The sequence below is a fragment of the Typopeltis vanoorti genome, chromosome 10 (genome assembly GCF_054136105.1).
Source record: "Typopeltis vanoorti isolate ZY-2024b chromosome 10, IOZ_Tvanoo_1.0, whole genome shotgun sequence".
Taxonomy (NCBI): Eukaryota; Metazoa; Arthropoda; class Arachnida; order Uropygi; family Thelyphonidae; genus Typopeltis; species Typopeltis vanoorti.
This window is the reverse complement of record NC_143558.1, coordinates 51,414,683-51,437,540: the sequence shown is the minus strand read 5'-3', so window position 1 is coordinate 51,437,540 and position 22,858 is coordinate 51,414,683. Positions and strand designations below refer to the sequence as shown.

The 22,858-nt window shown below is 33.8% G+C and overlaps 1 protein-coding gene across 1 annotated transcript in view; it reads right to left on the bottom strand.

The window, feature by feature from the left end:
• LOC150102413 (calmin-like) overlaps positions 1–22,858 on the bottom strand; it is a 291,766-nt gene that overhangs the window by 38,968 nt on the left and 229,940 nt on the right. The window contains exons 6-7 of the mRNA XM_090399572.1: positions 18,567–18,659; positions 13,119–13,345 (exon numbers count right to left, since the gene is read on the bottom strand). Of these exons, the coding sequence (XP_090255698.1) occupies positions 13,119–13,345; positions 18,567–18,659 (320 nt within the window). The remainder of the gene's footprint in view (positions 1–13,118; positions 13,346–18,566; positions 18,660–22,858) is intronic.

Below are 22,858 nucleotides of genomic sequence, written 5' to 3'. Positions count from 1 at the left end.
CTGCCAACTACGAGTATACTCGTAGTTCGTATATGAGCTTCACAAGCCAATTACAAGTATACTCGTATGTCGATTTACCAACCTCCTATGCCAAACATGAGTTAACCCTTGGTATAATTACCTTAATTTGGACCCTTAGATTCTGAATAAAGCGGAGAGCACGTCTGGGGGCTTGTTAGAAGGGAAATAATTTCAACTAAAATATAGTATATTATATATGTGCCTCAGAAGCCAACTACGAATATACTCGTATTCGATTGCCAACCTCCTATGCCAAGCGCGAGTTAATCCATAGTATAACACGTAATTTGTAAATTAATTTAAACTAATAAAATCAATAAAAATAAAAAACAATCAATATAATAAAAAAACAATTTATTCAAATTAAGAATGGTACATTTTAAAACAATTTTCCACGCACAATGGTAGTTTTTCCTGGCAAACAGGACAATAATAATGTGTTTCGTGTCATCGTTTGTTTCGTGTACACAGACGGCATAGCTTTGTCGGGCGGTTCTTTTTTTCTTGGTGGTAAAATTTCCAAATAATGAAAATCCCAATTCCTCCTGATATTCTCTGATGCTGTAAGCTCATACATTCCAACAAAAACTGTAAAGCTTTTGTAAACTGTAAAAATTGTAAAGTTGATTTGTACTTCAATAATGCTCAACAGATGGTAAAGATTACAAGGACCCATATGAATTAAAAGTCCAAGAAATAATTTCATTTCAGGTATGTCTGTTGCTTTCCAGTTTGAAATTCTTTGACTTTTTTTTTGATCTGCGCTCAGCTTTGCTCAATATTTTGTAAAGCATATAAATTGGTTTGTTCTACTAAAATTGTGAGAAAATCTTCAAAAAAGTTCAACTAACCTTTTGATACTGAAATTTCCAATGTCAATTTTAAAACCTGCAGTTTCAACAAAATCAAATTGTGGGGGGCTCTTGTTCTGAATTTTCCCAATAAGTACATGTTGATGTATTTGGCTGGATGCTAACTTCATCTTCAAAAGTTTCTTCATCATCTGAGTCACCACTAGAGTCATCTGTAGGATCATCTTCAGAATCAGAACCAAATATTTCATGAAATTCATCATTGCTCATATTAGCAAAAGCTTCTACTTCTATATCAGTAAGTTTTCTTTTACTGGCCATGGCGAAATTGAAGGTTCTTAGAGACTAGAAACTAAAACTACACTAGTCACAATAAAGACCCTCATCAGCACATGTAATATATAAGTGGAAGTGATACGAGATTACTCATAGTGACCTTGAAGACGCGAAAGTGCTTGGCGTGCGGGAACAAACTATGCCTGAGGAGCGTGGCAGCGAACGTGTTAATAATGAAATCAAAAAAAAAAAAAAAATAACAATAATTAAAAATAATCCAAATCTTCATAAACTGATAATATCAACAACATCATCAATTATGCAAACTTAATAGCTAGAACTAGCATAGCCACTCCAGATATCAAAGGAAATTTTCATTCATATAAAATAATTAAATTACTCTATAACCATAATATATACAAAGTTACAACTTAGAAACTAGCCACCTTCTTAAAACCTACCGAAATTAATACAAATGAAGAAATATCTGAATACCATAATGTTGTTTACAGATTTCCCTACCAACTGAACTGTGAATCTATCGCACAAGAACACTTCCTGCAATTGTAATATTCCTATTCCTGACCACCTTAACAATAGTAATAGAAATAAAAACAAAATAAAAGTCAAAATAAAATATCCATAACTGGTAAAAACAGAAATTGCAATCTATACATTAGAACAAAACTCTATCCCTAAGACTATATAAACTAATCACAACTCTATAAACATCCATCATCACTATGTTCTCAGAAAATTGGCAGCTCCATAACATTAAAATTACTCCCAATTTTCAACCAATAATAAATTAATAGCAATTTGATGTAGCCTGTTTTAATGAACTCTGCCACCTTTTTCACTTTCCCTCAGGAGAGTACTCTTCATGATTCTGAAGACTATGACATGTAGAAACAGCTTATACAATGTACTGTATTTGCCGACGAATAAGACACACTTTTTTTCTTTGAAAATAGGTCTGAAAAATAGGGTGCGTCTTATATGCCGATACTCAGTTTTTTATTACTTTCATTTCTGGAAATTTTCTCTGTTCCAAATTATGCGATTTCTTTCTTGCTTGCTTGTGATGCGGGAGAACATTCCAGTTACGTAGAATTTTGTGGATGCGAATGTTGTCGCGGTTGTTGTGAACGGTGATAAATTTCTGCCATTAATTTTTCTATAAATTTCTTGGCAAATTATGGCTGAAAAACGTCAGTAGTGCTACAATATTGCATATAAGCTACGTGTGATTGCATATGCTAAAGAACATGGAAACAGGGCTGCAGAGGGGCATTTTGGGCCACCCCAACTGAGAAAATGATAAGAACTGAATCAGGAAGAGGATTTGAAAAAAGCAACTCACAGTAAACATAACCTATGAAGTGGAACTGCAAAGTGGCCAGAACTTGAGGCAGAACTGAACACTTGGATTTTAGACCACAGAAAAGTGGGACTTTCAGTGTCTACAAAAATGATTATTCATCAAGCAAACGCGATAGCCACTAACAGAGGGATCGCCACCTTTACTGGATCAACATCATAGTGTTTGAGATTCATGAAGAGAAACCAGCTATGTATGTGCAGACTAAAACAAAAATATCACAAAAGATGCCAGTTGAATGTGAAGAAAAAATTATTGAATTTCATCGATTCATCATTAATGCAAGGAAACGAGAAAATTTTGAACTTGCGCAAACAGGAAACATGGACAAGGTTCTGCTGACTTTTGATGTGCCCTCAAACAAAACCACAGATTCCAAGGGCACAAAAAAAGTTACTGTTTAAACTTTGGGGCATGAAAAAACTCACTACATGGTTGTTTTATCCTAATGTGCTGATGGGACAAAATTGCCGCCACTATTGATTTTTAAAAGGAAGATGCTACCTAAAGAAAAACTGCTTAAAGGAGTGTTTGTACATGTTCACTCAAAAGGCTGGATGGATGAGGAATGAAGTTATGGATAGATAAAATTTGGTCTAGGTGCCCTGTTGAAGAAGCCTGCCCTACTAGTATGGGATTAGTTTCATTCTCACAGAACAGATGTTAAAAATAAACTCAAGGAATTGAAAACTCAGTTAGCTGTAATTCTAGGAGGTCTAACTAGTTAGCTTCAACCTTTAAATGTCTGTATTAATAAACCATTTAAGAGATTTACGAAGTGGAACAGCCAGAACATGCAGTCTTCAGATTTTGAGGTTATGCCATCAGGAAGAAGGAAGAGGCCTAGCATTTCGCAAGTTTGTGAGTGGGTCAAAACTTCGTGGGATGCTGTGAAAACTGAGACAGTGGTTAAATCATTTAAAAAGTGTGGCATTAGTAATGCACTGGATGATACAGAGGACAATTTGTTGTATGAAGACTCAGATTCTGATTTTGAAGAAGTTTCAAGTGTCTCTTCATTTAGCTCTGGAGATGAATTTCTGGGTTTTGACAAAGAAAAAGATTAAAAGGCGGGTACTCTTTCCTAGTTAGATTAGGTATTTGTTGAAAGTAGAACTACTTATTACTTTATGATTGAAATACTGTAAATTCATTATAATATTCAGTGATAAAGTTTTTTTCCTAAAAAATGTTCAAAAAAGAGGGTACATCTTATAGGCCAGTACATCTTACACGCCAGCAAATATGGTAATTCTAAAGTATCAACAAATTTTATTTATTTATCTTTTCTTGTATTTTAATTCCTCCATTTATTTTTAATCTTTAAACGTTTTATATTTTCAGACCTTCATCATTTATCATGTGTTTATAACTTCATATCGAATTTATCATTTTTAAATGGTCATTCAATTTCCCTTGTGAGTCTAGGATATTTTATCTTATCTTATTTACATACCATCTCAGTTAACTTAAATTAAGTATCAGTATCCTCCTCCTTTCCCATATTAGGCCTAGTGACCCATTATGTTTGTATTAGGCATGACCTATTATGATTTGAAACTACAACCACTTTGAGGATAAGGTGGTTAGCCCTATGCCTCCCGGTGTGTCCTATGTCTGTAGATGCATGTGTTCATGGGGCCGATTTGCCTGATCTGGCGGAACAAGAAACCTGAGTTTCCAAATGAAAAACATGGAAACTCAGGGTTTTTCGATTAACTCACCTTTAGGTCGAAAGAGACCAGATAAAGGTTCCTCACATCTTGGGTGAGAATCGAACCCAGGTCTTTCTGACCAAAGGGCTTCGTCTATACTGACTGAGCTACAGAGGCTCAAGTATAACATAATATATACAAAATGTTTCATGATGATAGCAGAAGTATGAAGAATTGCTTTTCTACTTTAAGTATAACTTCAAGGTATGTTTTATTCAAAATATTTATTATCTGAATTAATGTTGAATTTTAATGCACATTTCATACTTGTAAGTCTCAATCACTAAATTACAGTGTCTAAGTCAACAAGTTCAAAAAATAGGAGTGCTCCTAAACACAATAAACTTGATATTATATTATATTTGGAAGGATGGTTTGGAAAGTTCTGGCAGAACAAAAGTTGTTGTGACCACCTGCTGAGGTTAGAAATAACAGGTCACACAAAGATGTCTTTTAGGTGTACAACATTTCTGTTCGCATTTAAGCCATAAATATTTGCTAAGTAGATGTTGAAGTCCTTTTTTTTTTTTTTTTTTTGGAAGGGGGCTTGTTTGTATCATTTTTCTTTGTTGGTGCTGAGATGATTTATTTTGATCTGCAATAATTATATTATAATTTTTATTAATTAATTATATTTTATTATATTATTATTTCCAGGTACTAAAAAACTACAGCGGAAAAAACTAAAGGGCTTCTCATCCTCCACTTCAGCCAAGGCACCCATTTTAGCCCACAAGAGGCATTATTTAGGACTTGAAGCTCACTTTATTTGCCATGCTTCAGCCTCATTACTCAGTGTAATGCTTGCATGCACATATTGTAATGTTCCCTGATGATGGCAGTTTCGCTTTGCTCAAATATTGGCAACACTGAAAAGGATTACTGTAGTTAATATTGGTCTACATTGCAGTTTCCTTAATTCCACCAGAATTTCCTTGTAGTACAAGCAGATTGCTGAAACATGACCTTCCCTTAGCAAACCCATGCTGTGCTGACCATCATAGATAATACTGCTATTATCAACATACAGTGGTATCTCGCTAATCCGAACCTCTTTAGTCCGACCCCTCTAGTAATTCGAACTGCCATTTAAAATTTAAAAAACTTTTATTTATTACATATTATTATTTTGTGTACTATTATTTTTATTTAATAATTATTATTTTAACTATTATTATTTATTTTATTATTATTACAGTACAGTATTTTTTCGTACTGTCGATTGTATGGTTATACTGTAGGCCTATTTTGATTTATTGTGTGTTTACATTTATTTGTACATACATACATACTGTATTGTCAGCATGAATCACCACTTTTGTTAAATTATAAATATGGCGCTACAGAATGAATTAGAAGATGATAAAGAACTCGAAGAAAAAATTAAAACATGAAGAAGCAGTTGAAAGTTTTAATACGTGTGTAGAGTGGGCAGTTGACAGTTGACAGTTTTAATATGTGTAGAATGGGCTAAGCAGAATGATATTCTATTCCATTCCACAAAATTTTATTACTAATGCAGCTCCGAGAAGAAGCATTAGTAAAAAAGTTTAGCTTCCAAGAAGCAAAAGAAAATCAGTGATTTTTTTTACAAAGAAATAAAAAACTTTTTAATGTGTTATTTTGTGAAACTTTTTTGTGTTGTGTACAAGAAAATAATATTTTTTACGCACATTAAGTTATATACTGAGCTATGCAATTTCATTAAATCAGAATCCTCAACAATACAGGTACATGCAAACTAAATTTTTTACTAAAATAAACTTGTGTATTGTATTGTTTTTTTAAGTTTTACATTACAGTACAGTAGCTTTTTTTTCTATCAGTTACTTCATTTATTTACAGAATTAAATTGATGTACCATTAGAATCTGATTATTTTGGTCTTAAACACTACTTATTGTTGTCTCTTGGGGGGAAATTCACTAATCCGAACGCGCATGGTTTTTATTAGTTCGGATTAGCAAGATACCACTGTAATTCTAAATCTTAGTCCTCACATCCTCTCTAACACCTTAACATTTGTGTTACTATTACATTGTTACACTAATTTCAGAGGATACAGATGAACAGTTGAGAAAAAATAATATATTATTATTACTATTATTATTAAGACAGACCTCCAGGGAGTCAGGAGCTTATTGAGGGAGATCACATAATACATACATCAGCTATCACACTTATTCTTGAATCCATTCACACTGTTTGCACACACAACATCCAATGGCAATCCATTCCAATCATGCACCACCCTATGAGAAAAAAATCTAGCCCCCACTCACTTCTTAGTGCAGTAGCGCACTCAGGATTTAATCTTAGAGGGGGCCCGAGTTGAGTAGATAATTTGAGAATATAGACTACATTTGGCATACGGCGGCCTATGACTGAGCATCTGCAATGATGACTAATTCATAAGTAGTATAGAAATAGAAGACACGACACAAAATAAATTTTAAAAAAAAAGAATTTTAATTAGGGAAAGATTTTTCCAAAATTTTCTAGTGTTTTTTCCTTTTTCTTTGGAGGCGGCCAGCCCCCCCCCCCCCTCTGGGTGTGCCACTGTCTTAGTGGCATTCATTCTCAGCTTCCAAAGATGCCCTCTCATTCTTTTTCCACCCTTTATAAAATAAAAATTCGATCAACTGAAATCCTGTATGACCCTTTCAGAAGTTTTTAAGTCTCAATCATATCACCACTCTTTCTCCCGTTTGCTAGTGTGTGCAGTCTACAAATTCTCAATCTGTCTTCATAATCAGTATTCCACAATCCTGATATCATTTTTCACACTCCCCTTTGCACTCTCTCCACTATATCAGAATCACAATGGAATCCAGGAGACCAGACCTGTGCACAATAGTCCAAGTGAGGTCTTATCAAGGCCTTATAAAGAGGCAGAATGACATCTTTATCTTTGCATGTCAAAATTTGTTTCAGCATTGCAATTTTCTATTGAGTGGTATTTGCAATCTTACTTACATGGCCCCTGAACTTCAACTTGCTATAAATCCCTGAACTGATTAGTTTCTTCTAGCATAATCCCACCAATATAATACGACATTTAGGATATCTTATCTAACCAAAGTGCATAACTTTATATTTACTGACATACCCATGTCCACAATTCCAGCCTATTCAAATCATTCTGCAAGTACTGGATATCAGCATCTTCCTGATTACCCTACCTATCTTTGCATTGTCAGCAAAAAGCTGTATGTTGCCTGTCAAATCCTTCCCAATATCATTCATGTACAGATTGCATAACAAGCACTGATCTTTTTTTTGTGGTACACCACTAGTTACCTTATATCCTGCAGACTCACATCCCCTGTATACTACTTTTTGATATCTGTCAGTCAGCCATCCTCTTATCCACGGTAATATTTTCCTACATTTTTCTATATTCTCCGATTTATGCAGCAGTTTTCCATGCTGTATACTGTCAAAAGCTGTTGGAAGTTTATTTTGCACTTGGTTAGACTATAATAAATTTAGTTTAATCCTTTATCAAAGTGTAAGCAAACAAAGTTTGTGCCTGAAAATATCATCAGGACTGAGGTAAGGTGGTGCAACACCAGGCAACTCCGAGCAAATGTGGCCCAAGCTCTCATCACTCCTTGTCTCAGTATCTTCCTTGGGAGATACTGAGACAAGGGGGTAAGGTGAGTGATGAGAGCTTGGTCCACCTTTGCTCAGAGTTGCAGAGTTGTGGACCAAGCTCTCATCACTCCTTGTCTCAGTATCTTCCTTGGGAGATACTGAGACAAGGGGGTAAGGTGAGTGATGAGAGCTTGGTCCACCTTTGCTCAGAGTTGCATGGTGTTGCACCACCTTACCTCAGTCCTGAAGATATTTTCAGGCACAAACTTTGTTTGCTTACACTTGGATAAAGGATTAAACTAAATTTATTATATTACTGTCAAAAACCTTAGGAAAATATAAAAGTATCATGGTATATTCCATATCATCCACTTCTCTACTTCAATAATTTTATAATGATGTTAACATTATTATAGAATGTGAACAAGTTGCTAAAACATGGCATTCCCTTAGTAAACCATGTTGTTCATTGCAAAATAGGGATTAACTGTCAACCCATTTCTGAATGTGAGCACTAGCCAATTTTTCTAAAATCTTCAGCACCACCATTACTGAGATACTGATTGGTTGATAGAGTGGTCTTTGAACCACCCTAGTACAATGGGATTACCATATATTCCTTCCACTCCTATGGAATCTTCCCTGTTCTGAGGCTCAAATTATATAGCCTGGTCAAAGGAATAGCCAGTTCAGCTGAACACTCTTTTAGCATCCATGCTGATATCCCATCAGTACCTATTGCTGAATTCTTATTCAGTTTGTGTAACAGCTCTAATACTGCCTCTTCATACACCTGAGTTTCTTTATCTAGTGAAGAGGTTGCAGTAGGCTCAATTGTGCATATGCCAGGTTGATAGCTTTTAGCAAAATGGGCACTCATTAGTTGAACAACCCCTTCTACATATGTCACCCTAACACCATCTGCATTCAGAAGAGTTATTCCTTCATATTCATTCTTTCTTTTACTTGCAGGATATCAAGAGAATTTTTGTGGATTGTCTTTAACTTACAGAGCCAGTTACTTTTCTTACTCAGTCTTATCTTTCCATATAACAGTTGTGACTCTTCTAACCTGATGCTTATAATTTTCATAACAAACATCATCCTTATGCACACGATATTCCTTCCATATCATCCATTTTTTACAAATCACTTGTTTAATAAGATTACACATCCATTTGACTCCTACCCTATTTATTCTTCAAACTCTCGGGACACATTCTGATATTGCATCATTTAAGTATTTTTTAAATGCTTCCCATGCACTGTCAATATTCTTCCCAAACAACAACTGATACCATTCCACTGAACTCAGTATACTCCTCAGTTGGCTATAATTTCCTGCTTTGTAGTTTAGCATGTAACCCTTTTCTGACTGGAACATTCATAAACTTAGTCACTTCCCAAGTGAGTACTACATGATCACTGTCACCAACTGGAGGCAGAATAGTTATGTCTTTAACTGAAACACCTTCTGACACCATAATCAAATCTAACACTCTTTGACCTCGAGTTCCTTCTGTCACATGCTGCTTAAGGATGTTATCTCGCAACTGCTCAATAAATTCATTTCCACTCTTCTCATGAGATTTTACTACTACCCAATCAATATTTGGATAATTAAAGTCTTCCTTTTTGATTACTCTTTTCATGCCCATCTTTTCTATTTGGTGATGCATTTCTTCATCACTAGCAACCGACTACTAGGTCTGTAACACCACGCCACTATGTAATTGATCTTGATATATATAAAGTGATTTCTTTACATAAGTAATCCTTTTAATATTTATCTATGTCTTCAGCTTACATATCAGTAAAAGACAAATAAGTATATTTTAGCAATTATATTTTAGTAACAATGAGATAGGAAATGAGAGCACTTAAAGTCAAAGCTAACTCGCTACTGCTTCCAGCATCCTTCCCTTCCTTGTGCTACCTCCTATCCATTCCATCTCTCTTATATTTCACTCTCTGTCTTGCATTCCCATTCTGCTTTCTTACATTACTTATTTCTCCATTTGCAAACTTCTTCTGGCTCTTCTATCCTATTCTCTTAACTCCTCAGTTCTTCTGAATATCTTTGTCATTACTCTTTCAGCAACAGCCTCTCTAGTCGAATCACACCAAATCCATTCAAATACAGTCCATCTCTCTTATATAGTTCTATCTGACTCTCAGTTCATTCTGCATATTCAAATACTGCACTACTTTCTCCTTACACAGCTGTCAATTCATCACTGTCATACCTGGGCTACATGCTTACCTTTTCCCACTAAAGTGATCCTTGCCTCTTTAATAACCTCACGATATCTATTGACTACCACAATGTGACTTACCCTTCGTATCCAAAGCTTTGGTTATCATGTCCATCCTCCTTCCTGAAAAGCAAACATAGTGAACCCTTCATTCTTACCAAAGGATCTTCTTTACTCTCTTTAATAACCTTTAATAACAAGAAAGAGAGAGAACATTTGAATTCTCTAAAGAGAGAGCACAACTGCTTTTGAACACAAGAAAGAGAGAGCATGACTGCTTTAGTACTCATAACTCTTGTCCATTCGCTGTGAATAAACATGGTCAAAGACAGAAGTATAAAAGATGAGCTGCATAACTCAGAAGACTTGTCAGAAGTTGAATTCCATATGAATGCGATACCGATCTCATAATGACCATCTATAAAATGATTATTAAAACTGAATGTGAGAATAGAGGAATTTTCCTATCAAGTTTTGAATCTATCCAGAACTTGATATTGTTGTTTATTTTTTGACAGTATATATTAGAACACAGAATAATAAATAAATAATTATTTATTGACTTATTGCTGATATTTCGCTGGTGTTATAACCATCATCTTCAGAGCACAAACAGTTTGTCACAATACGCAAGACTATAACAACGTGGTGTAATCAACGGGCTAGTTAAACAAAATTGTAGCAGCAACACAAAGACTAAAGTCCTAATTGGGTGCCCTCTATTTGGAAAAAAAAAAAAAAAAAAAAAAAAAAAAGTCAGTACTAGCTTTTTCTTAAGCTGACTGTCTATTTTGGCCAAATTTATACAGCCATATCTGTTGAGATTTGGAGTGTGTTTCAAGGCTTCTGTTGCCTCTACAAACAATCTCTCCAACTTGTAAGAGCTTCTGTGCAGTACTTTTGTTTTTCCAGTTGATCCTGTGTGCAGGGATATCCAAAGCATGGTCTGTTAGGCTCGACTTGCCATAGTGATAATGCCGGATATATCTTTTATGTTCATTGATGCGGATGTTCACAATTCTTCCTGTTTCACCATAGTAGGCTTGATTACACGAGCAGGGTACTTCGTAGACTCCTGGATGTGATAAAGGAGGAATGCTGTCCTTGGGTGAACGGATAAGAGTCTGAATACGGTGCATAGTTCTGTTTATTAAGAATTCTAGAAATCTTTTCGGATGTGCCTTTAATGTGTGGGATGGTGACTGTTTTGTTGTAGTTCTCCGTGGTGGATAGCGGGAGTGATTTCTTAGGAGCGTTTAGTATTTTGTTTATCTTATGGGGATTATAGCCATTGGCCAAGAAGGTGTGGCATAAGTGAGCCAGTTCAGTTTGTATAAATATCTCCCTGTATGTGTGAGTTTTCTGTGTGTAGCTGCACCTTTTTTTTTTTTTCCAGATAGAGGGTGCCTAATTAGGACTTTGGTCTTTGTGTTGCTGCTACAATTTTGTTTAACTAGTCCATTGATTACACCATGTTGTTATAGTCTTGCGTATTGTGACAAACTGTGTTTTTGTGCTCTGAAGATGCTGGTTATAACACCAGTGAAATATCAGAAATAAGTCAATAAATAATTATTTACTTATTATTCTGTGTTCTAATATATACCGTCAAAAAATAAACATCATGTACAACGAACACATAAGTCTTTCTACACGTTTAAGAACTTGATATTGTTGGCATTTATGCAAGCATACTTGAGAAAAGCCTAAAAACTGTGGAAGGGGAACATGGAGAAGAACAAGCTGGGTTTAGGACAAAGGGATTTGAACAATCAGATTTTAAGACAATAGTTGAGAAACCAAGGAAATATAATAATGCTGTGTATCTGAGAATTTAAAAAAAAATAGCAAAGCTTTCATAGTAAAAAAGCTGTCCTTGATTTCAAACCTAAGGCTAAAATTAAATTCTAATTTAAAAAATTTTATATATAGTAAAGGAGTATTAGAAAAGACATACAAAGGTATATTTTTTGAAGAAAGCAATCATATAAAAAGCTTTTCTAATTTTTAGTTAAATTGAGAAAATTTGAGAAAAAAGTTACCAATGTGTGAAATTAGACATGACTAGAATCAATCAATGGTCAAGAAAATAACAATCGAACTGACTGTAGATTTTTTTAACTTCAGAATTAATAGTTTATGAACTTTTAAGAATTTTAAGGATGTTGCTGGTATTGAACATATTGCAAGTTTCTTTGTTCCTGAACACAGAGGCAGTTCAATTACCATAAAAACTTTGGTTAATTTTCTCATACAGGAGCTACATGAAAAAAATTCACAAAATCACAAGCACTGTATTTAAGTTTTGTAGATATGGAAAAGGTGTACACTATAATTATGCTATAATTATCTGGTCAAAACAGAAGATTATATTAAGAAATACATTCTCGATATTTGAGTTGTAATCCAGCAGTTAGAAATGAAGGAAATAATGAGGCTGAACAATATAAAATCAGATATGAGAGAAAAATGCACATTCTCTCCAATATTATTCACCATCTATATGGATCATATTATGAAGAGAAATGGCATTACACCTGGTATCAAAATTAGTGATGATAATCTCAGCTCATCACTTTAAGCAGATGATATTCCAGAACAAATATGCAGGATTCCTTAACTGAACTTACTTCCCTAAACTGAATAACTGCTGTAATAAACTTGCTATAAAAATCAGCAATAAAAAGACAAAGATGATGAAAATAGGCAGAAACATCAAAATATCAGCTGAATGGAGAAATACAACAAGTGAAATATTTCAGCTATTTAGAAACAACTTTTTACTGCCATCCTGGCAATGCCAGAATGCCAATAAAAAGATCCAGAGAAAGACCACGAATCTAGACTGATGCACTAAGATGATCTTCCTACATATGGACTCCTGAGATATAATAGATAATTTGGAGGCCGTCAATAGGAAGTAGTATAATAATGTAAATTTTTGTGTAGTAGTATCCTACTCACCCCCTTGTGAGTACATATCAGGAATTTGATGATGATGATGATTTTAAAATAAAATAAATTTTAAAACAACATTAAATGCAAAATTAAAAACAACTTACTGACTTATGCTGTTTTTAACCCATTGAAGAAGAGCTTTTCTTGCACCACCTCTCCATCTTTCAATTACACTTGGTTTTGCTGTAACATTAGCTGCTGTAGCTAACCTACGAGATACATCTGGACTGGGTACCGGGCTTATAGTAACTCCGAGACTGTCAATACTACTGCTGCTGCTACTTTGAATATATCCCATTTGTTCAGACAAAAGACGAGTCTTTTCTTCTATCTACAGAGTTTTAAATTGTATTTTTAATTATTTTACTTAAGAAGAAACAAATTCTGACAAATCATGCGTAAATTAACAAAGACTGAACATAAACAAACATGTACAGGCCCATAAGTCACAAAGGGGTTTAAACATTTAATAACATTTTTATTTATTAATTATTCTTTTTTTTGTGATAATTCAGAACCTGGAGATTTTTAAAATTTTATTTTGGAGAGTTTTCACTGTCCACACTGCTAGAGCCACAATGGAACTCCTAAGGCACATTTTTGACAAGCAAATAATTTTGCAAAAATCTGCAATAAATTGGCCATTATATTCTCCAGATTGACAACTTCTGACTTCTTCCTATGAGGTTACCTGAAGGAAAAGGTGAATGTGAACAAGCCCCAGACAATTCAACAGCTGAAGGAGAATATTTGTGCAGAAATTATGGCACTGAAGACTGAAACATTAACAGTTGTCATGGAACATGCTGAAGAAAAGGCCCATCATTGTGAAACCAAAAATGGAAGGCTACATGATGTGGTTTTTCATAACTAATAAAAAAAAATTCTCCAGATTCTAAATTTCATTATTATATAAAAAAAGAATAAAAATAATTAATAAATAAAAAAGTTATTAAATTTTTTAACTCCTTCATGACTTATGGGACACTCTGTATAATCCCACAGAAAAGCATTCAGCATTTTATCATCAAACAAATATCAAGCACTCAGTATTGTATCGTCAAACAAACATCAAGCATTCAGTATTTATCACACAAAATAGCTTGAAAATACACCATTGAAAAGGCACACAAATATACAAATTGCATATTAAAATAATCATCAAATGTGAATAAAATTCTCAGATAGCTCCAAATGGCACAATATAAATGAAAATCAAATTTAATTAAATTTTACTAAGGTTCATATTTTAAAATTACATCATAATATACTCAGCAAAATAGTGCTGTTGTGAACACAATATTGATGAATGTACAAAGCAAAATTACGAGGATGGTCTGAAAAGTACTCAGCCTAACAATGAAAAAACTAATTTATAATTTCAAAATTATTTTTATTTTTCAACATAATCTCCCTTAAGACTAATACATGTATTGCAGCGATGCTCCAGCACCATTATCCCTTCCCTGTAATGGTTCTCAGTAAGATCAGCAAAATACCTCTCTACAGATGCAATCATTTCTTGATTCAAAGAAAAATGTTGACCAGCAAGGAAGAGTTTTAGTTTTGGGAAGAGATAGAAGTCAGAGGGAGCCAAATCTGGAATAGGGTGGATATTCCAACAATTCATAGCGCAGATCCCTTACTTTTCCCGTTGCCTAAAAAGCTTTGTGGGCAGGTGCATTGTCTTGATGAAAGATGATTTTTTCTTCTGTAAAATGGGTCTTTTCTCACAAATTTTTTCGTGTAGTCTGGTTAAAAGCAATTTCACGCACTTTGACTCGCAGGTCATCCAATACCATATCGTGCCAATTTCTTAATTGTCGTAAACGAAGGAGAAGAGTGTTCATAAACTCTTATGAACTTCGAATGAATTTCTTTTGGTGTTAAACCTTCTTTTACAAAGAAATTTATAACCACATGATACTCAATTTTATCCATTTCAAGGGATACAAACAACACTTTTGCTTCAGACAGCTGTATAAAACAAACTACTTGATAGAATGACTTGCAATTTCATACGGATGCTTATGACAGATGTACCAACTTGGAAAAAAAAAATCTTGCTGATAGTGTTGCCATCTATGGTGAAGACCGAGAAATTTTCAGACCACGCTCATATGAAATATATATTGTGACACACACCTAAAATGACAGGGAACATTTCTAATTGTGAAAAGTTGTTAGCAAATACTATCTATTGGCTAATATATTCATGTGCACCAAAATATGAATGTGAAGTGAATACAGATTTCAAATAACTTGGATAAAAAGCAAAGACCATCGGTTATCTCCATTAGGATATGTGATAATCCTCATCACTCAGAACACTGCATTAACTTGCATTCATAGCTGTGTCTTAAAGCCAGTGTTAGTGGCAGCAAGAGTACCACTAACACTGTAATTTTAAATTTTAAATAGAGATATTAAAATATACTAAATATATGTAATATATTTTTATTTTAAGCCTTTCATTTTTGCAAGGCAATTAATCAAATCAAGTGGCCAGCACACCCCCTCAGAACACATTTGGGATGCAATAAGGAGATGCATTGCTGCTAGAAATTCTCAACCAGGAAACAAACAAGGCCTTATTCTCGCTCTGAAGGAAGAGTGAGCCAGTTTGCCTCAAGAACTCCTGAATCACTTGGTGCTAAGCATGATATGACATTGTGAGAGCTGCATCACAGTTCAGGGTGGACATATTATATACTGCTATGTCTCTCTACATAGTGTTCTGTAAGCACTGTGCATTAATTCCTTAACTGCATCCTTAGGAAATTTGTAACTTTTGCCAAAAATGTACAATTTAATTTGTACAAAATTTATAACACATTTTTAGTGAAATATAATTTATTAGTATGCTGACAATAAATTTATGTTTACATCTGGCTGTAATGAAAATTTTTTCACATACAGGTAAAAATGTAGTTCATCCTTAGTGTTTGGACACCAGTGTATATATATATAATTATGTGAGCTTGGGTATGATTAAGCAGAATTAATTTTCACACAAATAAATATTAGCATTTTTGTTTAGAATCAATCAAAATGATTAAAACAAAACAAGACATTTCTGAAATATACTGAACTAATGTAGATAATGTTCTTTATGTTCTTTATGTTCTTTACGTTAATGTTCTGGGATATGCTCTTCTTCTCAAAAGAAGTGAGTATCTCAGTTTTCTGCCTTGCATTTGCTAGGGCAGAAAATATCATTAGCTAGTATATATAAGACATAGCTTATTTCAAAAATGGTAATAATCAGTAACAGCAGTGGTGGCAGCATTAGGGGCTTTATAAAGGGGGAGGGTAACAGTAACAGGCATACTTCAAGGCAACTTCACAGTACTTCACACGTATACATTTTTGAATTTTCATCCTGAAGAGATGTCACTTCTTTCAGAGTAACAGCTCTTTAGTGCCATGATGCTACCACACACACAAAAGGAATAGCCATCTTGCTATTGTCAGTGTGTCATCAGACATGGCTCTTGTCACACATCTTTGTATGGTTGTGTTGAGCTCTGAGAGAGTGCGTGAATATTAAACTGTTTTTTAATTTTTATTCTACTAGTTTTATTGTGATCGAAAGTGAAAAAAAAAAATCATAAGACTATTACATTAGATTCAAAGATTACAATGATTAAACTTAATGATGAAAGTATATTGCCCCTAACTTCCAAAATTCTCTCTGAAGCTTTCCGTCATTTTAAAGCTAGCATGAGTCTTTTGGGAAAACATTCCAGATTTTGAAAGAAGTCTGAAAGTAAATGCTAACATTCTAAGGGATTATGTCTGTTATAGAGATATGATACAGTGCTAAGCCCAACCAACAACAGATGATATTGCAGCACATGAACTTCATTCAATAAATCAGTTTTCATACCAACAAGTTTTTTTTGTTTTTTTTTTCTCCCAGTCATAACTGCACTGTCTTTAAATTTAAACACAGTTCTTTGATTTGCAGACATTTTCAAATTATGGTACCCCTCTGGAAATGAAGGTGACGTAACAAGTATGACTATATGGAAAATATAACAGGAAAAAACTATTTGCAAAAATTAGAATACTCTGCTATCTAATAAGCAACTGATGTCATGTATACAAGGGAAAAGAAGGAAATCAACGGAATAATGGTCTGGAACAATGGCCAGAATAGAGTGTGGTGAAGAGGGATGTGAGGAGTAGATTTTTTACATGAAGAAATGTCAATGAATTGAATGCATTACCAGAATGCGTTGTTAATGCAAGAAGTGTTAAAGATTTAAGATTTGGTACGCTGTCAATTGAATGAACCTCACACAATGAGTCTGCCAACTCCATGGAGAGTGCAATAATAATAATAATAAAATTGTAAAGAAATAGTTCAGTTTTAGAGCATGTGCCTAAACAGACATCAGGATATCTTTTTATTTTATTTTATTTCTTTTCTTGAAATGGTAAAATAAAGTAATATGCCTCATGAAAAATTTCAAGTCAGTGATATTTCTGAGTAGGAAATTAGATAAAAAAGTAGTAATTCATAATTCAGTTTCTATTGAAGAAGCAGGGAATATAACTGATATGCCTAAAAATGAGCATAAGTTTTGAATAAATCTGTACAGGATATGCTTGACATATTTTTACCATATATTTATAAACAGCTTTTAAGTTGCATTTTTAAGATTAAACATGAAAAGCTGAGATTCTTCTGAAATATTACTGTATATAAATAGGTGATATTAACTGAAAACAGTATGAAAATCAGAAAGTAAGTAATAAAATTTAACATCATTTGCTATTCATAAAATTATGTTTATGCCCTTCTCTCAATGAGTTCTTGGACTGCTTGGAGGTTTCAGGCAATAATAATAACAACAATAATAATAATGGAAAATGATATATCTAAATCTTTAACATTATGACAACCACATAGACAGATTTAAAATTTTAAAAGGAAAGAAAATAAATGGATTGTTAAAATCATATTTACTGCAATAAACCTTATTTCAAACATCAAAGAAATACTTAACAAAATTATTTCCAATGCAAGCATTTGAAAATAGCACAAAAATAACACTTGTGATATTTTCAGTAAACTAATTTGTTTTTGATTTCCTGTAATAAATATAAACTTATTGCTAAGATTGATTTCCAGCATATTTTGAAATATGATATAATCTATTTATGTGATTTTTACACATGGGAAATTCATTTTTATATCTGTTACAAACAAACAAAAGAAATGAAACATAAACTGCTAAAATATTAAAAAATAATATCTGATATAGGAAATTCCAAGTATAACCATTTAGTTCAAGCCAAGTGGTTTCAAAGGTTGCAACTCCATTATAGTTAATCCATTAATGTCTCTAAAAGTAAAAGATTAATGATAGAGTGGAGTAATTACAAAAATAAAAGACAGAATGTTTTTATACTTGAAAAATTGTTTCATGTTTTTAATCCACTTAAGCTGGTGCAAAGGTTAAAAGTACTTCATTTTCATTCATCTTATAAGTTGTATTAATGATATCAATAAAATAAAATAAAGCACTTTAAATAGTGATTACCTGAAAGTGCAGGATGATGGTCCATACCAATCCTAATACAATTGTTGGTTTTCCATCTACAACATCAGTGGCATTGATATTCACAAGTTTTATCTGTATAAAATATATCAAGGACAAATATAGGGGAAAATGAGCTTAAAATAAATGTAATTAGTATGTAAATAAATGTAATTAATGAACTTAAAATAAATGCAATTAGTATAATATATGTAATGCTATCAACAAGTGCACTTACTCTAATACAACTCAAAGTATCCAGTAAATGGTGAAGGAGTGAAAGAGAATAGGATAGCAAGAAAAGGAATGGAAATGAGAGAAAAACAGGTAAATTTAGAAGAAGAAAGAATAAGAGATGCCATTGCAGGAAAAATAAAAGAAGGATGCCAGTGCAGAAGAAATGAATGAAGTTAGTAATGGGTTGGAAGGATAAATTGTGAAGTGCATAATGCATGAAGATTCTGTGATTCAAGGTCTGTAGAGCAGAATGTCAAGGTGCATACCTGAGGAAATGAGAGGATATAACTTTAGCAATGAAGACAAGGAAAAATACGGATGAGATAATGGAGACAGTAGTATGAATGACCTGAGGAAACATATCAGTCAAGTAGAAAAGATTTTAAATCATATCAGAAATGGTGCAGTGTGATGTTCAGAGCTAGAGGAGGATGAGGATAATGTGTGCCAACAGAGTACAGAATTTGAAAGTTGAGGAAATGAGTAGTATTAATAAATGACAAAGAAGTTCAGAATATGGAGATATCTCGAGTGAACTGATGGGAGAAGGAGGTTGTATGCAAGAGATTGATTACATTTGAATAGGTGAAACTAAATGTGTTAAATAGGAGAAGCAAGATCCAGCAAGGAGGATGTGGGAACAGCTTCATGCAGGGAAGTCAAGATGATAAGGTATGGATGTTAAAGAAAAGACTGAAAAATTGAGGATAGCAGTATTAGTGTTAACAGGAATATTAGCAAAGTACTTCTTTTCCATATACAGTACAAATGCTGAAGTATTAGGAATGAGGTAGAATTTGTGACTTTAATAGATTTATTCTGTCCAAAAAGTACTAGAGATTATTAGTAAAGAATTAGTAAAGTGAAAAATATCAGATCAATAGCATGTTGGAGCTAATTAAGAACTATTGCATAATAGCAGTGACCAATCATACCTAGAATGCAAAATGACTGAATCACACCTAGAATGTAATCATACCAATCACACCTAGAATGCAAAACAGGAATTGTAGAGGAAGAACATATTATGGAAAAGGAATAAAGAGAGAGAGAGAGAGAGAGAGAATTGGAGAGCAAGTGCATGAGAAATATAATATTCATGCTAGAAAAGTGATCAGTATATTAACAGAGGAGAAATTAGAATATGAGAAGATCCTATGGAATTTTTTTTTATTGATGTGCCCAGTAGGAGGAGAAATGATTACAGAAAATCAACATCTCAGATGAAAAAGGAGGCTAGGTGACTAAAGAGATGATATAATAGAACTGCTTATGATGTTATCAGGATATTTTGTTATAACAAAACAAGTGTTATGTCTAGAGAAAGGGAAAAAGTTTAGAAACAGATTATTATTATTATACAATAATAAAAAAATAATTGTGCCTTAAACCCATTCACAGTTTCTGCAGTCACCAGAATTCTCCATGAAAAGAGCCTTCTTCTCACTCCTCTGCTCGCACCCTCCTTCTACAGCTTCCAGAAATGGCCTATAGTTCTGACCATGCCTCCCTCTAATGTATGAATAATCTCTTCCACATTAATCTGATAAAGATCCTTCATCAACTGATATGTCATAATCATATCCCCTGTTCTTCTTTTCACAAGGCTCTGTGAGTTGCAATCCTTCAATCTCTCTCTCTCTCTCTCTCTCTCTCCTCATATCTGACATTCTATAGACCTGATAATAACTTAGTAAACAATCTCTGGATCCTCTCCAGTATATCCTTAGCACCCTGAAAACTAGGTGACCAAATGTGCACACAATAGTCTATGTGTGTCTCCTAAGCTTTTCATAATCACAAGGTTTGTAGTTCCATCATGTATCCCTTCTTTATTCCTTCATTACCCAATGTAGATGGAATATGTGAAATATCATGCAACAAGGCTGGATAAATTACCATGTATTTAAGGCTACATGCTAAAGAAATGTCAGCACTATTGACCTGATTGTGTAATAAAATTATTGGGAGGCATCATCTAAGAATTGCATTACAAGGAGTGAAAAGAGAGTACAAATTAGTGATGGCATAAATGTGATGCCAAAATGAAAGCATCACAGTATAAACCAGTTTGCCTTTCCTCGGTGATAGTAAGATTTTGTAAACAATATTAAACAACAGAATTACACAAGAACCAATGTAATAAAGTTCTTGTGCAAGTTCTGTATGCAAGGGCAAAATTTCAAAAGAGGAAAGTCACTAGTGGTGTGCCAAAAAGGTCAGTTATAGGACCATTGTTATTTAATCTGTATATTAATAATACAGGAGTAGGTTTAACTGGTGATATACAACTATTTCAGATTATGCAAAACTGAGGAGCATGATGAGGAGCAAACTGATGTTGTGGCCTTACAGGAGGATTTGACTAGATTTTTTTTTTTTTTTTTGAGTAGGAAACAGTATGGAACTGTCAATTCAATGTTGCCAAATGTAAGGTGAAATTTGGTAGGCAATAATGGGCTGCAACACTGGGCAGGGAAATTTTAGAGGAAGATGAGGAAGCAAGAGACCTTGGAATGGTGGTGGACAAGGATCTGAAATTCAAAGTTCCCATTGCACAAGTTGCGAAGTCATCGCATCAAATTATGGCAATGATGTGGAGAACATTATTGTGCAGATATAAAAATGTTCTGGTTCCATTGTATACGGACTTGATCAGGACTTGTATGGATTATTCTGCACAGATTTTGTCCCCTGGTTTTCATGGTGATGAGGATATGTTGGAAAGGAGCCAGAGAAGACTACTAAGGTCATAACTGGTCTTTGGAATGTGAGATATGAGAACAGATTTAGGGAATGCAGTTTGTAAAGTCTTGAACAGGAAGAAGGGAGGGAATATGACTGAGACGCTTAAGTTGGTAAAGGGTTACCAGGTTAATGTGGAAGAAATTTTTTGTAGAATGGATGAAGAGGACAGAACAAGGGGAACAAGGGGATGAGGGTGTTAGCAGGGGCATAAGCAGTAGGTTCTTTGCATGAAGAATGGTTGAACAGTGGAATGCCTTGCCTGCCATTGTGATAAATGCAGATACATTGAATGATTTTAAAGCACGGTTTGATGGGCTTTTTGTGTAACATTATTTGTCTCACACAATAAGTCTTTTGACACCATGAAGGTTTGTTATTAATAATAATAATAATGATAAACTTTAATAAAAGTATGAAGATTTTATACTGTAAATAACAGTACATCATCAGTGTGTAGAAACAAACATGCAAATCAAAAAACAGGAATACAAGGTATATACTACAATCAGTTTACCAATTAAAAATGTTGGCTAGGAGCTAGAAATTAATATTAATATTAATAAATAACATTAAAAATATTTTGTGATGTTTACATAAAATGAGAATCTCCCAAACTTTTGGGAGAGAGAGAGAGAGAGAACTTTTCCGATTCAGTTTAAGCTAATGTAAAAGGGCTTTGCAACTTTCTTTGAAAAGGCCATCATATTTAAAACAGCTTCTATAAAGAGGACAAGCTTCATCCCACTAGATACTGCATTTAGTGTCAATACCATGCTATACCAGATGAGACATTTGGGGTTTCACGTATTCAGTGTAATATTAATGTTCATTACCTTTTTTTTATATACAGAACAGCCTGTCAGCCCAAAATATGTCAAATTACATTCACAAGGAATCTTGTAAAGACCAGCTAAAGACAGGGGTAACAGTTTGTCTTTTATAGATGGTAACAGATGAGAAATTTTGCTGATAGGAAAATAAGTTGGCATAGGTGATACTTCTTAAAAATTCTACCAATATGTTCAGAGATACCAGAAATATAAGTGATTGGAACCCTGCAGTCTGTTGAAGAATCCTTGGTAGTTGGAACATAGTAGTCAATTATTTGCTGGATTTTGATGAGGGATGTAACCATTCAATTAGATTAAAGTTTTGACAGTGAGAAGTATTTGTTTTAAGCTTGAGGGAGAGGAGTACACATTATGTCATCAACTAATTGAAGAATTAATAACACCAGTTTTGTGAGAAGTTCATGATGAGCAGAACTTTAATGATTGCATCTACCAGTAAAGTAGGTTTTCAATAAACAC